This window comes from Nyctereutes procyonoides, unplaced genomic scaffold (assembly GCF_905146905.1).
Source record: "Nyctereutes procyonoides isolate TBG_1078 unplaced genomic scaffold, NYPRO_anot_genome, whole genome shotgun sequence".
Lineage (NCBI taxonomy): Eukaryota > Metazoa > Chordata > Mammalia > Carnivora > Canidae > Nyctereutes > Nyctereutes procyonoides.
The window spans coordinates 45,611,159-45,629,089 of record NW_026575049.1 but is presented as its reverse complement, the minus strand read 5'-3'; the positions used below and the strand labels follow the sequence as shown (position 1 = coordinate 45,629,089).

General features: G+C 37.9%; 1 protein-coding gene across 1 annotated transcript in view; it reads right to left on the bottom strand.

Moving 5' to 3' along the window:
• The window catches only part of TMEM131 (transmembrane protein 131), a 225,902-nt gene that overhangs the window by 122,878 nt on the left and 85,093 nt on the right, over positions 1-17,931 (bottom strand). Inside the window, exon 3 of the mRNA XM_055328071.1 lies at positions 13,828-13,868. Within this exon, the coding sequence (XP_055184046.1) occupies positions 13,828-13,868 (41 nt within the window). The remainder of the gene's footprint in view (positions 1-13,827; positions 13,869-17,931) is intronic.

The window sequence follows — 17,931 nt, the reverse complement described above, 5'->3', positions numbered from 1 at the left end:
TCAGTTCTATAAAGATTAAATAGTCTGAATAGTAGAATTAACGTGCTAAAAGTAATAAAGTCTTAAGGTATTTTTACCTTAAGATTATTTTGATAATCCCTCTACATAGGCTGAACAGAAAAAAATGAAAAACACAAACAAGGAGGAAAACAGCAAATGTAAGATTCTACATTACTAGAGCATAGATCTAAAGACACTGGGACAAAGAAGGCACAGCCCCCCCCCCCAAGGCAGTATAAAATCTACTCCCTCTTGATTTCTGCTCTTCTTAGGCATGATATAACAAGGATGCTCTCTGTCTCTTTTAAAATAAGAGATGCTGATCAGCTCATTAGTTTCAAGGGTGTGAAACCCAAACAATAAAATCTCAATCCAATCAAGGGGAAGAGTATAATGCATGAGATTAATGTGTAGAAGTCATTAATTCATATACATAAACACTGACTGTATTAGATGCTAGAGATACAAAGATTAAGATACAGCTTTTTCTTTCACAAGACTGAGAATCTATATCCCAAGTTGCAAAAGGCTATGTCTGAAGTGGCCCAGCAAGGTAAGAAAAAAACCAAAATAAAACCATACACGCTCCACTGATTGAACACAAATATAAGGAATGCAAAGGGGCTGTGTAGTGGCTGGGGCTATGGAAACAAACCAAAGAGCCTGCTCTCACTGTGCTAACATCCCAGTAGGGGAGACAAAAGTAGAATATATTAGGTAATATGGGACATATAAAGACAAACCAAACACAGTAGAAACAGAGGTCTTTCTGAGGAGGGACGCTAGAGCCAAGACCCAAATGGTGGAGATCTGGGGGAAGAATGGAGATACACTTGGCATGCTGAGGAACAAGAGGGCTGAAGTAGCCAGACTGACAGGAGAGAGGGGAAGAATAGAGGGGGTTGAGATCAGAGAAGTACAAAGGCCAAGTTTCCTTGCAGGAGTCTGGATTTTATCGTAAGTGTAACAAAAAGCCTCTATAGTGTCTTCTGCAAGGGAGTAACATGATCTGACACACCTGAAAGGTTAATTCTGGATGCTGTGTCAAGAACAGATGGTAGGAGCCCCAAAGTGGAGGCAGGGAAGTCCTGCAGTAGTCCAGACAAGAGGGGCTGGTAGCAGTGGTCTAGAGGGACTGCAAAGCAGAGTGGCAAGAAGTGGCTCTTTTCTGAATATATCTGGAAGCTAAAGCAATGGGTCATGGTGATGGACTGATTTTGAAACGTAAGAGAAAGGAGAGAAATCAAGGATGACATAATTATAAAATTTTGGCCTGAGAAAATGAGATATAGAGTCATAGAATGGGAAGAGTGGGTTAGAGGTGAGGAAGGATGGATGGGTTAGATGTTCAACTGTGTTTATTGTTTTAGACATTTAAATTTGAGATGTCTTACCTAGATGAGATTTTGAGTAGGCAGCTGGATATTCAGGGGTATTGCTTTCCATAAAAATGTTACTGACTTTTGTGTAATGATCTTAAACTTAAACCCAAGCCACTCTGGCAAGTTAATTCTAACAGTTTGTCTATAGATTCCCCTTAGTTTCCCCAGCACTACATGGGCTGTCAAAACAATCACTACCTTGGGTTACTTCTGTAGATACATCATCAGCAAGTAACAACATTTCTACGTATTCCTTTTACATCCTTAGACCTTGTTTTCATTTTTTATGCCATGTGTGGGCTAAGACCTCCCAAAAAAATGCTCCACAGCAGTGTCCAACAACTGTTATTTACAGATTTCTCACAAAATATGATAGAGAGAACAATACATAAAAGATGATTCCCTCATAAATAAATGTATATTTTCAAAATAATAGCAGAGTTATGTCTAAGGAACAGTTTAATATTTGAGTGGGTATAGCAGGAGTTATCATAGATACAATTTTATCTTTAAAAAAATTGAATAACATAGCTGTCATGTATCCACAGCTGACTGAGACATTTGCTACTATGCTTATTTTAAAAGAGGACAACATCCTCTTTAGCATTTTAGTAACAGAAAGCAAATGTTTGCAAATCTTTAATGTTGAAAACTAACCTGGGGCAGAAGTAACGTGAAAAATGGTACTCTGCCACTTTCAAAGAAACAGAATCTGAGACATTATAATAGTATACTGCATGATTTTATGCTTTCCAGTGATTGTATCTGAAAGTCTCAAATATTTTATTCTTATTATTTACTTGGGGATAAGGGGATACCAAAAAAAAAAAACTATTTTCTGACTTCAACCAAGAGAACAACTGGATAGATAGAAGAAATCTTGTGGGACATGGTCTAAATTTCTTGGTGAACTGTCAGGTCAAAGTTAAGCAAGTGGCTTTCCAATGAAGGATGTAAAGCCTTCTTGGAGCTTTGGGAGTTTGTTTAAACTAGGAAACTTAAATTTTTTTCCTAAAGGCAATTACTACCTAAACAAAAGGTACTCTATGGCCCACTATTTCTTAAAGAATGCTTTGCAGGTCTACCTACACCTTAATCATCTAGGACACTTGTAAAATGCAGATTCCAGGGCCCCGCCACCATAATGTGATTCCTAACATCTAGTCTGAAGCCTAGAAACCAGTGTTTTATGTATGCTCTCACATTCAGGAACTACTCTTTTGCCACCCTGAGCCACAATAAACATTGCAAGCAGAAGAGGGGACAAAAGTATCTTAACAAATAAAACTTTCAAAGTCAACAGTTTAAAAAAGTTTCAAATATGATTTCTATTAGAGACAGCTAAAAAAACAGTGACTTACATTTTAGCTTAATTTTGCATTTCTCTAAGGACTAATAATGTTGAATATCATTTCATTTACTTATAGTCCAACTAGATATCTTCTCTGGTAAAGTGTCTATTCAAAGTTTTAAAACTGGGATGTTTGTCTTACTTAGAATAGTTCTTTACAGGGGCAGTTGGGTGGCTCAGTGGTTTAGCATCTGCCTTTGGCTCAGATTGTGATCCCGGAGTCCCAGGATCGAGTCCCACATCAAGCTCCTTGCAGGGAGGGTGCATCTTCCTCTATGTCTCTGCCTCTCTCTCTGTGTCTCTCATGAATAAATAAATAAAATCTTTAAAAAGTTCTTTACAGATTCTAGATATAGATGTACAGCAACCAGCACTTGGCAGACCACACTCCTCTTTGCTACAACATCCAAGTGGAGATCCTAGTCAGTGGCTATGCCCATTTGCAAAGTCAAGTAAGTGGCCCTGTCTTGCCAGGGATCTTGGTGGACAATTCCAGATGATTTGGGTCCCTACCCAGTGAACCATACTAGCCATGAGCCTGTTCTACAGCCCCATCTGGGTGGGGAAGCAAATTAAAAGACCTGCTTAGGGTTAAAAATAACCTCCAGCCCCACCCAACCAGGAAGCCTAACCAGAATATCTGGGAAGCTGTATAGCTTAACCTGTAGCCCTGCTTAAAATGGCACTTGAGAACTCACCTGCAGAGCTGAGCTGGTGGCCCCAACTGGCCAGGGAGCTTTGTGGGCAGCTATGCTAGATTCAGGTCCCCCACCATCAAGTCATAATGGCTACGGAGCCTGCTTTATGGCTCTTTGGGGGCAGGGAAGCAAATTCATAGTCCTGCCTAACTACTGAGTATAGCACCCAATCTTGCTCAACTAAGAAGCATGAGCAGAGAATCTAGGCACTATGAAGGCCGTATTCCAGCTATGCATAGACAGGGAACCAAGACAGTAGTCCTATCCAACTGTTCCCAGGCAGTGACAACCGTACTGACATGAGATCTCCATAAACATCCTTGGCCAAATAGAGACCTAGATGGTAATACGTCCCACTTGCCCAAGGACACTATCAGTTGACTCATCAAGAACCCTAAATTAAGCTGGCTAGAGAACTGTCTCTGCAAGGGCACACAACTAAACAAAAATTTTAAAAAATGCATGAATGAAATGAGAGTTCAACAAAGAAAGAGAAACCATTAAAAAAAATCATCAAACAGAAATCCTAGAGATGAAGAATACAACGACTGAACTGAAGAATTCAACAGAGACCTTCAACAACAGATCTGACCAATCAGAACAAAGAATCAATGAATTGAAAGGTCTTTTGAAATTACCCAACAACAAGAACAAAAAGAAAACAGAAAGGGAAAAAGTGAAGAAAGCATGCTGGATTTATGGAATAACTTTAAGAGGAACAATATAGAGTTGATCTTTGAACAACATGGGTTTGAACAGCATGGCTCCATGTATATACATCAATTTTTTTTACAACACGGTACTTTAAGTGTATTTTCTCTTAAAGTTTTCTGAATAACATTTTTTTTCTAGCTTGCTTTATTTTTTTTAAAGATTTTTTTTATTAATTCATTCATGAAAGAGAGAGAGAGAGAGAGAGAGAGAGGCAGGCAGAGACACAAGCAGAGGGAGAAGCAGGCTCCATGCCAGGAGCTGGACGTGGGACTCGATCTCGGGTCTCCAGGATCACGCCCTGGGCCAAAGGCAGGCACTAAACCGCTCAGCCACCCCAGGATCCCTTCTAGCTTGCTTTATTGGAAGAATACAGTGTATAATATATAAAACAAATAATATATATGTTAATCAACTGTTCATGTTACCAGTAAGGCTTCTGGTCAACATTAGGCTATCAGTAGTTAAGTTTATGGAAAGTCAAAAGTTTTATGTGGATTTTCAAATGCACAAGAGGTTGGTAAACCTAACCGACACATGGTTCAAGGATCAACTGTTGTTTTTAGCATATGAGTTTCAAAGTTTTTTTCATAAATTTATCCTCAAGTATGTAACATCCTTTGAAGCTATTGTTATTTTTCTATAACATTTTTGCACTTGTAATATAGAAACAGAACTGATACTAATTACGTAGTTTTCAATCTTATTAAATTCACTTATTCTCATACATTTTTAGGATCTTCTATGTAGACAATCAGGTTTTTGTAGACAAACATCTTTCTTTTCTTCCTTCCTAAATGATGCCTCTTATTTCTATTTCTTGCCTTAATGTACTGACTAGCACATCTAGAACAATACTGAATAGAAGTGATGATGGTAGACATCTCTGCCTTCCTCTCAACAGAAACCAAGCATTCAATCTTTTACCATAAGCATCATGCTGTCCCCGCCCCCCCCCATCACACACACACAGCTGCTCTTTATGAGACTGAGGAAATTCTTTTCTATTCCTAGTCTGCTGAGTATTTTAAATCATGAATAGATGTTGAATTCTGTCACATGCTTTAATTTCAATTTTAACAATTTCCCAAACTATTAATGATTTCTTTAATTCTGCCCATGTCAAAAAACATAATGTATGATTGTTGGGTGCAGTGTTTAATAAATACCTATGAAGAAAAAATATCTACCAGGTTAAGTTCGTTGATAATACAGTATTAAGTCTTTTATATCCTTACTGATTTTGTCAGTTATTGATGGATGAGTATTGAAATCTCCAACTATAACTATGAATTTATAATTGTGAATTTACCTTAATTTCTGTTTATTTTTTCTACATGCATTTAGAAGTCCTGATAGTAGGCTTAGAGACTTAAGACTGCTGTACCTTCATGATGAATTATCTCTTTTATAATAACAAAATGTCTCTTTTTATTTCTGATAATATTCCCTGTCCTAAAGTCTAATTTGTCTGATAGTGTTATTGCCTGCCCCATCTTTTTACTTTTAACTTACTTGCATTTTTATACTTAAGGTGCGTTTCTTCAAAATCAAATCTCCCTGACTACAGGGAAATAATATTTGCAACACAGGACTACTATCTCTAATAAGAAATAGTTTAACATGGAAGAAATAGAGGTGTCTGGGTGGCTCAGATAGTTAAGCATCTGCCTTCCACTCAGGTCATGATTTCCAGGTCCTGGGATTGAGCCCCATGTTATGTAGGGCTCCCAGCCCAGTGAGGAGTCTGCTTCTCCCTCTCCCTCTGCCTCTCCCCTTGCTTGTGCTCTTTATTTCCTTCTCTCAAATGAGTAAGTAAAATCTTAAAAAAATAACAAAATGGAAGATATAAATATCAAAGGTCCTATAGAAAAATGCACAGAATAAACACCAACAGACAATATCAAAAGATAAATATAAGCATGGGCTAACATATGTGGAAAGATATGCAACCTCACTCATAACTAGAGAAAGACAAACTAAAACTACATGACAGAATTTCTGACATATCAGAATGACAAAAATTAAAAAGTATGATAACAGGGTAGCCCCGGTGGCCCAGCAGTTTAGCGCCGCCTTCGGCCCAGGGTGTGATCCTGGAGACCGGGAATCGAGTCCCCCTGCTTCTCCCTCTGCCTGTGTCTCTGCCTCTCTCTCTCTCTCATGAATAAATAAATAAAAATCTTAAAAAAAAAAAGTATAACATATTCTATAGGAAAAGTTGTAGGAAAATTGGGACTCTATTTTACCATTGAGGGGTATGCAAATTGGTATAGCTCTTGAAAGAGAATGTGGCAACACTAACAAAACTACATATGCATTTATCTTTTGACTCAGAAATTCCTTATCTAGGAATTTACCCTAATCATGTACTTTCAACAATACAAATTACATATGCACTTACCCTTTGACTCAGAAATCCTATTTGTAGGAATCTATTCTGCAGATAAGTTCCAAAAATATAAGTTCCAAAAAAAATTAAAAATAACGAGAAAGGTCTCTATAGGATATATTTTTAAATAGATGAAACAAAACACCAAAAAGCCTATACTATGCTTCCTTTTGAAGAGGAGGTATAAAAAATATCCACATGTTTGACACTTATATATAGTTCTGACTTTTTGAATTCTATTGTTTCACATATTTAAAGTGAAATCTTTAAAATGGAGGTAAAAAAATCTCAAGTGGAATACAGACAGAAACCAATGAGCCAAATTTTCTTCCAAATGAACATAATCACAATGCAGATGAGGAAGGAGGGAGCAGTGGAGAAGGATGGAAAGAAAGGTGAAGAACACAACACATGTAAATTTTGAATAAAATATTTTGACCATATACCCTCAAACTAAAGAAAATAAATTCTAAACGCTGTACTTCCAACTATTTGTTTTTCATGGTAGTATGCGTTAACCAGTCTGAAATGAATTTATTTGTATTCTAAGATTGAGCATTCAAGTATATATTCTGTGGATAACTGGAGCCAGAGTTCTCATCACTGGAAAATACACGGAAACAAAAAGGGAAAGGACAGAAGGAACATTGTGGTGGTGTTTAAAAATTGGAGTTATCAGTAACAACTCATGGCTTTTAATAAACATAGATACAGAAATAGGTGTGTGTTTGTGCACACACCCATAGAGAAGTATTTCTTCTTATCTCTCACTAACAAGACCTAGAGACAATGATACCTCAGGTGCAATGACATCCCAGCAGCAATGAGTACACATAGCACAGAGATCTTAGCTTGGAAATAGCCTCCATTAAAATGAAGCACAATTCTCTGAAGTAGTGGGATGTTCCAGGGCTGGGGCAGGAAAATTAGGAAATAATCCTGAAACATCTTGATGTGCAGTCTATACCTTGAATGCTAAGACCTCCCACACTATTCTTACGAAGATTATATAGATTTTGTTGAATAAATATTTCTCAATTCATTTTAAGTCCTCTGAACAATCTCCAGATACTCTGTCTTTGCTAATTGTCCTAACAAATGCTTCTTATGGGGAGAAGTCCCCAAGTTCCTCACACCATCACTGCAAAAATCTCAATTCTGTCACACTTTTATTTAAGGTGAGAGTAATCTGGTGCTTTTAAAAAATAAGTGAGGTAAACTGGCCTTCTCAGAGGAGCTTACCAACATCTGCTCTGTGGTTTAGTGCAAAGTTAATCATATCTCTACTTAAGCTCACTTCTTGTAAGTTGACTTCCTATCAACAACTTACTATAGTCTTCAAGATTTATGCAAAGTAGTACTTTTTTTTGCATGTTTGTCACTTCATGTGCAGCTAAAAGCTCCAGAGTGAGAAAAAAGTACACACCTAAATGAATTTTATTTTTTTTCCAAATGAAATCTTAAGAAAACAACTGACAGACATTCCCTTTAGCTTTTCCACAAAATTTAAAACAGATGTTAGTGAAACTGTAAATATTAGATTTTTTTTTAAAGATTTTATTTATTTACTCACAAGAAACACACAGAGAGAGGCAGAGACACAGGCAGAGGGTGAAGCAGGCTTCCTGAGGGGAGCCCAATGTGGGACTTGAAGCCGGGACTCCAGGATCATGCCCTGAGCCAAAAGCAGATGCTCAACCACAGAGCTACTCAGGTGTCCCAATTATTAGAAGAGTTTATCTTCCACTAAGATATTACCAAATTTTGGATCTAATTACAATCTTCCAGATGCTTATGGCTCACTGTAAGCAACCAAAATGGTTGCATTTAATACTAAGCAAATTATACAGTCAATTCAAGAATCTCAACACCACCCTAATTTGAAAAGTATTTTCAGGGCCAATATTTTTAGCTTATTCCCCAGAGATACCAGGAAACTAAGAGATTAGAAGAATCTGGTTCTTCTTATGAATATTAAGTATACACACACACACACACACACACACACACACACACACACACATATTTTTCTCACCTAGCTGTATAAACTAACATTTTCAGCTCTTCTAACAACAGTAGCATTATTCCCAACCCAAGACCTCCACATTAGCTGTTCCTCTGTCTGAAATGCTGTTCCCTAGGATTTTCCCCAGGTAAGCTTAAACACCATTTCAGAGAAACCTTGCTTAACATCCAATCTAAAGAAGCAATGGAGTCCTGTCTATTCCAAACTACTCTAGAGCTGAGTTTATTTATTTAGTGGCTTACTGTTTTACCCGTTGGAACATATGCTCTATACCAGGGCAAGAGTCTTGGACTGTCTTGCCCAATCAGTACTGTAGTAGTTTTAAAATATGTGCACAGATTTTCTGATACTCCTCTCTTCAAGAGATGGAGGTTAATTCCCCTAGCTTTGGGTGTGACTTCTTATGAATGGAATATGGCAGAGGTGATGGTGTGTGACTCCAAGACTCAATTACAAAAGACACTGTGGCTTCCTCCTTAGTTTCTCCTGCATCACCTGCTCTGGGGGTCACCAGTTGTCGGGATGTGGCAACACTCAAGCAGCCCTATGGATGGTTTTGACATGGTGAAGAACGAAGGCCTCCTGCCAACAGCCAGCAAAAACTAAGACCCTGTGCCAAGAGTTATAGGAGTGAGCCATCCTGAAGAGGATCTAGCAGGTCCAGGCCTTCTGATGACTGCAGCTTCAGTTGATACCTGGACTGCCATCTCAGGAGGGATCCTGAGCCACAACTACCTCACTAAGGTACTCCCAAATTCCTCATTCACAGAAGCAGGATCATACATGCTTGCTATCTGAAGCTGCTAGGTTTGGGGGTAGTTTATTACATGGAGAGAGAACAAATACAATTACTGAGTCACTAGCTCTTACAACAGAGCCTGGTATACACAAAGATCCAGCAAATGTTTGCTGAATGACTGAGCAAATAAATTATCAAGTACCCAAAACTTATGTTCATATAACATTTTATTTTTTTATTTATTTTTTTCATATAACATTTTAAAGTTTATAAACTACAGTTACCCAAATAAATCTTTTCATTTGATTCTCACAGCAAACTTATATAACCTTATATCATATACATCATGGAGAGAAATAATCTTTCCCAGTTCGCAAATGAAAGTCACACTCAGAGCAGTTAAGCAGTTGCTTTCAAGGCAACACAGATGGTAAACAGAGAACTCAGGACTTTTGATTACTAATTTTTCATCACAGGGCTCCACAATCCTAGGAAAAGTCAACCATAAAAAATGGCCTCATGTCACAAAATTTTAAATCATTACTGGTATTTATTATAATACTTTGGTGTTCAACTCAAATCAACACTGAGGGAACACTATATGACACCCTCCACTGTTATATCATAGAGCCAACCCATGCTTTTCAAACAAAACAGTATCATGTAATTGATAACCATATTAAAACAAATGTGAAAGGGTGAACAGAACACAGGAGAGGAATAGAAAAAAAAAAAAAGAGTATCCTGGAAAATTGTTTTTCATGGTTTTACTTCCCACAATTCTGAGGTCATGAAAGCAGCAGTTCATTCCCTTGCAGAGTGTCCTGAAAGTCCTTGGAGCCAAGCCTGTCCCCAAAACTAATGCAGATGATAATGGTAGGTGGGGAGGGGGAGGGAGGAAAAGACAGGAGAGAAAGAAATGGTAGCCAGAGGCCAGCATCTACCATTGTACTGCCATACAATCCACTAGCTACAGAATCATTCTATCAGCTAAGGTTTTCATGATACAAATTTCCCTGTGGCAGGTTAAGTTTCACTTACAGAGTCAGAGTTCTGGCCCAAAAGATCATGTACAGGCAATATAAGAAAGGACAGGGCTGAATCTACTGGCTTTGTAATAGCCAGAAGGTAGGCGGCACATGGATTATACAACTGGGAAGCAAAAACAGTGAAAAATTGATGCAGATATGACTACAGAAGTTCAAAAGACAAAGCATCCTTCTCTCCCAGCAATCTCTAATGCTCAGTGGACACTGGTTGTGCCCCTAAGGAGAGACTGGTAGAGGCGGGCAATGTGCAGAGGTAGAGACCATGCTCTCAAGTCAGAAGCCAACCTTCAAACTCAGCTATGACTTGGGCCTTGTGGACCATTTTGATGATTCAAGTGAAGCCCATGTGTGGGTCTTGTGTACCTTGATTCCTACAACCAATCCCTTTAAAACATCCTTTTCAAGTGTGCTGCTTTCTTCCACAAAGTAGGCTCTGCTTTGTTACTTTAACACCTATGCTTCATGATCACATCAGAGGGAATGTCTTCACTGCCCTTTGAGACACTTGTAGGGGCTGTGCAACAACAGTCCTGGCACGGAGCAGATATTTTTAAAAACTGTCAGGAATACTGTCTGCAAAGAGAATCGGGGGAATACGGAAGAACCGCATACTTGCTATGAAAACAAAGCAAACACAACACAGGACTGGTCATCTGAAGATGAGTTCTAACTGAAACTTTGCCGCTTTAGTCGTGAGCATATATATCCTTGGGTCCTAAGGCTCTCAGCTTCCTCGTGTGTCAAGGGGCTCAATAAGACCATCTGTTAGGGTCTCCTGTATTTAGAATCCTCTTGAATCATGCAACTTGCATCTTAGTCAAATTCTTAAACCCAAACGCTGACATTTTTATCAAATAGTTTGTTTTTATACTGAAAAAATTATAATTTCTATTGTTTTACAACTACACATCTTATTTACAACTTCTGTTGTTCTACAACTGCACGCTTTATATTTTCATTCACATTTTATTTTATATATGCATTTTCATTAACGTTATGCTAACTGAAATGAGAGCTTTGGCAGTGTCTACTTTGTGCAGCAGTGAGCCACATATTAAAAAAAACCACATGTGTGGAAGCTATGTTCTGATCATCATGTACTTTTTAAGTATGGAGGTTGTATTTGCTTTTCCATGTCACACATTTTTAAATGACTTATTAAGGCTAATTCGCAAATAGTCCCTTAGTTTTTTGTTAGTTGATATGAGGCTCACAATCTAAATTTATACCTGTATATTGATATGGACTGAATTGCATCCCCCCCCTCAAATTTGTATGTTGATGCTCTAATCCCTAATATGACAAGTTTTGAGAGGTAATTTGGTTTAGAGAAGGTCACAGGAATGAAGCCTTCATGATAGCGTTAGTGCCTTTAAAAGAAATGAACACCAGAGTGCTTGCTTCCATTCTCTCCCGCCACTTGGACCTCCTAGCCTCCAAAACTGTGAGAAATAAATGCTGTCTAAGCCACTCAGTCTGTGTGGTATTTTGTGACAGCAGCCTGGGCTAAAACATATGTATGGTACCTAAACTAGTTTCATACCCACAGGGTATGCATACCAATTTGAACCCAGTCATCTACTGAATTCATGATCTTAGTCAAAGAAAAAAAAAAGTGAAGTGTGAGGATTTTAAAACATATCTGCAAATCATCATCTGCTATTCCTGCCCTAGATAGATAGGGGTCATTCCCCTCACCCTGCCCCATCCCTACATCTTTCCCCCTTCCCCCATGCCTGGAATCAAGACCAACCCAAGTGACTGGCTGAACGGTAGCAGCTGACAGAGGTAACACTATGACTTTAGAGGGAAGGTCACAAAAAGTGGTAGTTTCTACTGGTTCTCTTTGCGATGTTCACTCTTGAAATCCAGCTATCATGCTGTGAGGGATGCCAAACAAGCCTTTGTGAAAAGACCACACAAAAGGGCCCACAAGTAAGCATTCTAAGTGACAGACCAGCTGAAGTCCCAGGTAATAAGCTACCATCAGCATGCGAGTGAACACGACTCCAGCTCTGGAGTCTCCCCAGCTGAGGCCCTGATCATCATGGAGCAGAGATAAGAAGTCTCTGCTGTGCTGTGTCTAAACTCCTGGCCTACAGATTCTGATGGCATAATAGGATTGCTTTATGCCAGTAATCTGGGGTAGTTCATTGGGCAGATGTAGATCCCAGATAAGTAGAACATGAGATCAGAATATAATTATGTACTGATGTAAATTCTTCATTATACTAGGAAAATAACTTAAGCCAAATCTTGATCATGGATAAATAACATCATCTTCATAAATGTAGCCAATATAATCTCATAGTTAATTTCCTAACGGCTGGAATGAAATAACAAGGAAGAAGCATAAGATAAGAGGTGTGCTCTCCCTCCCACTAGTTTAGCTCTAGAGGAGTAATAGAGTTCTACTAGGGTTCTTAGATGGTCTAGCCAAGATGGCATCAGGCTAGATGCGTAGCGCTCTTGAAAACAATCCATCCTAGTGCCAAAAATATTTGGGAAGGAGTAGAGGGATGTAAGGGTGGCATTATGCTTTATAATACAAAAGGCATACTATATACTCCCTTACTATAGGCAGTGGGTGTCTTTTGGGTAGGGCTCATGGGTAAAGCTGGTCTCAACAGGGCATATAACATTAGAACAATGGGAAGCAAGAGTTTCATTATTGTATTTATGAAGTTAAGCTTTAATCGTTTTATGCTGAGTATGTGCTACCTCTCCCTCAAAATAAAGTTCTTTGCTAATGAAATCTGCATTTCAGTAGCCCGAGGACGTTCAAGGAGATCTAATTCACAGCTCTTACTCTCTTTTAAATATCAAGTGCAGACCCTCACAGGGTATGGAAAGGTTATCAGGATAGTAACATTTTTTTATATTGTTTCTCTAATAGATGTGAGAATCTACCAAAAGACCAAAGAATTTGGATGTGAGGAAGACATCTTCAAATTTACATGCACGTACATATTTTCATAATACCTGAGGGTACACTCCCTAGTTTATTATCATAGAGGAACTGTGTTCAAAATGGGTCTCTTTTAGTCACAAGACTGGGTTTCATTGCTCTGAGTTCCTCCCCAGGGGCCTGCAGGCAGAAACCATGTAGTTATTGAGAAACAGAAATAGTCCATAAAAGGCAAGAAGAGCCATGAGAAGTTACTAGGGAGTTACAAAGCTGACCCTTTAAGAAGCAAGAGGTGTTTCACCCCTTGTTATGAGTAACACCCCTTCATATATGATGGGGAGAAGGGCTAAACAACACATCACATGCAAATTCAGATCTCAACTTGGTCTTCCATACTTGAAATACATGATAAAATGTGATTTATAACTTGCTCTTTCTTCTTCACCAAAAAAGCTGGTGCAGGAGAAGGACAGTATTGCTGGAATACCCCGGAAGGAACTGAAATTATGTTAGTATGTTATTAAATACATCAAATTTTATATATTATAAAATATATATATTCTTTCCTTACCTTTTCTGTTGATACGAACTGAGTCCAAGTGTTGTCTCAGTCTGTGAAAGGAAGAAAACAATGAAAATACTGAAAACAAACCTTTCTACTACAGACATACAGAACATCCAAAATATACTGCAGTTTCAACTTTGATCTTATACTCACTTAGATTTTCAGGTTAAACCCGATCCTTAAATCATATGAAATGATATTATGTAATTCGAATGAGAGAATAATTTGGGATTTAAATTTTAAACACACATGAAAAGAATACAAAGTAATGTGATTGATTTTTGCCACACTGGGACACCTGGGTGGCTCAGCGGTTGAGTGTGCCTTTTGGCTCAGGGCATGGTCCCGGAGTCCCGGGATCGAGTCCCACATCGGGCTCCCTGCATGGAGCCTGCTTCTCTTTCTGCCTATGTCTCTGCCTCTCTCGCTCTGTGTCTCTCATGAATGAATAAATAAAATATATTTTTTAAAAAGTTTCTCAAACCAATATATCCTGTGTGAAGAATCCTCTTTACAATCACTTTGTGAGGTTACTTGTGTCTCTCACTGCTCACTGCTTACCAACTGTGTAGCAGGTGCTGGTGTAGGGAGCCCTTTCCTTCCTCCAACTGCCAGGGAGCTCAAGGTTGTAGGCAGATGGAAAGGGAGACAGCCTTTTAAAACTAAATATACACGGAAGCCTGGGTGGCTCAGTCAGTTAAGCATCTGTCCTGGGCTAGGTCATGATCTCAGGGTCCTGGGATGGAGCCCTGCATTGGGCTCTCTGCTCTATGGGGAGTCTGCTTCTTCCTCTCACTTTTCCCTCTGTGCGCAATCTCTCTCAAATTAATAAGTAAAATATTTTTTTTAAAAAACCTAAATAAATATAAAAGAACTAGGACAATGTTGGAAAGGTGCTGTGAAAGAGAATAAATAGGTGATATGCTTCAATATGTCATGAGGGTAGGCTTTGTCTGAAGAGATCACATCTATACTGAATGTGATCAAGTGTAAAAAAGAGCTGTGTGTGGAAACAAGGTTGTATGGTGGTGGAGAAAACAACATGTACACAGGTCCTACTTAGGAAAAACCCTGGATGTTCAAGAATAGACAGAAGGTCTATTTGGATGGAGCTCAGAGGCAAAGGGCAAGAGAAGTTTATAATGAGGTTGAAAGGCTGGGCAAGGCCAAGACTATGCTGTGTCTTGGTAAGAAGCCAGGGTAAGAAGTTTGTAATGTGTTCTACTCAAAAGAAATACAAAGGGGTCTGAAGGAGTAAGAGAGACTGAGACAGACATGGTCTGATTTAATTTTAAAGACAATATTCTGGCGGCAGTGTAGAGAGGATGGAGAAGAGGAGAACAAGTAAAAAAGCAAGAAATTGGTAGACAATCAGCAAAGGTAAGTTCTTAATAATGATATGTGAGAAAATGCCAAAACCTCTAAGGAATACCATCAGTGAACTTACCCCAAAAGATTAGTTTCTATGTTGTAATCAGAAAACAATAGAGTTGTGGCATTATTTTTCCCATTAAAATATGTTATTTTGAAATGGTATTTTGGAGAATGTATATAGGAGAAATATGTGGGAAAATGACATTGTTTGAAAGTAAAAGCTCGAGTGAAGGTGAAGTGTCAGGATATCTGTAATTTTCTTTAAAATGTTTCAGCAATATAACTTGCATGTGCATGGAAGTATGTGTGTGTATAAAGCACATATGGCAAAATGTTAATAATCTATCTCAGGGTAGATAAACAGATATTCATTCTCAACTCTTTGTATTTTCTGTGCTTAAAAATATGTTTACCTTTTCATTATGAAAAAAAAAATTTTTAAGATTTTATTTGAGAGAGAGAGAAAAAAAACAGGAGCAAGAGGAGGGGCAGAGGGAGAGGGAGAAGCAGACTTCCCACTGAGCAGGGACCCAAACTCGGGGCTTGATCCTAGGACCCTGAGATCATAACTTGACCTGAAGGCAGGCACTTAACGAGCCACCCAAAAGTCCCCAAGATTTTTTATTATGGGAGAAAATGTTTGCAAACTATGTATCTGATATAAAGGGTTAATATACAAATAAATAAAGAACTACTAAATTCAACGTTGCTATTAATAAACAGCAAACAAACAAACCTGATTAAAAAATGGGTAGGGGTGCCTGGGTGGCTCAGTTGGTTAAGCATTCAACTCTTAGTTTTAGCTCAGGTCATGATCTCAGGGTCATGAGATCAAGCCCTTGCGCTCCAAGCTCAGCATGGAATCTGCTAGAGATTCTCTCTTTCCCTCTCTCTCTGCTCCTCCCCTGTGCTCACACTTGCTCTCTAAAATAAATAAATAAATCTTTTTAAAAAATGAGTGATAGACATTTCTACAAAGAATATATACAAATGGCCAATGGGCCCACGAAAAAACACTCAACATCACTAATTATTAGGGAAATGAAATCAAAACTACAATGAGATACCACCTTATTCCCATCAGGATAGCAACTATAAAAAAAAAACAACAACAGAAAATAACAAGTGCTGGTAAGGTTGTGGAGAAATTGCTACCGTTGTGCACTGTTAATGGGAATGCAGAATGTAGTGCTGTGGTGGAAAATGGTATGGTGGTTCCTCAAAAAAATTAAATGTAGAATTACCACACGATCCAGCAATTCCACTTCTAGGCGTATACCCAAAAGAACTGAAAAGCAGAAAGCAGGGACACAAATATGTGACATTCATGTTCAGAGCAGCATGATCCACAATAAAGTGTGCAAGTAATCCAAGTGTCTACCAATGGATAAATGGACAAACAAAATGTGGTTTTATGTACAACAGAGTATTCAGCCTTAAAAAAGGAAGAAAATTCTGACATATACTACCACATGAAAGCATCTTGAAGACAAAGTCCATGCTAAGTGAAATAAACCAGTCACAAAAGTATAAATACTACATGATCCTATTTATATGAAGTACTTAAAATAGTCACATTAACAGAAAGTTGTATAGTGCTTGTCAAGGGTTAGGGTGAAGGGAATGAGGAATTGTTATTTAATGAGTACACAGCAATTTTATTTTTGGATAATGAAAGAGTTCTGGAGCTGGTAGTGATGCAAAGACAAATACGAACGTACTCAGGGTCACTGAATTATATATGATTAAAATGTAATTTTTATGTTACATATATTTTACTACAATTTTTAAAAAGACAGGGTGGTATTGGCATGTAGACAAACAGATCAGCAGAACTGGAAAAAGTCCAAAATTGGACTCAAATGTACAGTCATTTGATTTTCAACATAGGCATCAATGCAATTCAATGGAAAAACCTGTATCTTTTTCAGCAAATGGTGCTGGAACAATAGGACAAACTTATGTAAGGGAAAAATGAGCCTTTATCCTTATGTTACACCATGTATTCAAATTACTTTTATACATATCATAGTTTTAAGCATAAAAACTAAAATTATACAGCTTCAACAAGAAAACAAAGACGATTATCTTTGCAATCTTGGAAACAAAGATTTCATGAAACAGACAAAAGCCACTAACTGTAAAAGAAAAAACTGACAGACTGGACTTCATAAAAATGTTAAAACTATTCTCACCAAAAGACATTGTTATAAAAATGAAAAGGCGAACCATATATTGAGAATATATGCTAATCACATATTTGATGAAATACTTGTATACTAAACATATAAAGAACATGTTAATCTAATAAAACCACAGAGTCTTTTAAAATAAGCAATAATAAAAATATCAGCTAAGCACATGAAAAGATGCTCAGTATGTTATTAAGGAAAAGCAAATTTGAACTATAACCATATATTACACACCTTTTATATAATGTCCAAAATTGAAAATACACCAAGAGTTTGAAGAATGTAGAACTAGAACTTCCACACATTGTTGGTGGGAATGTAAAACAGAACCACCACTCTAGAAAAAGCCTGGCAATTTTTTTACAAAATTAAACATACCCCTATCATGATGATGCCACTCCACTCCTAGGTATTTGCCCAAGAGAAACACAAGAAAAATATTTGGACATGAATGATTACTGCAGCTTTATGTTTATAGCATGCTTACAGAAGTCAATACTGGAACAACCCAAATTTCCATTAACAGGTGAATGAATAAATGAAT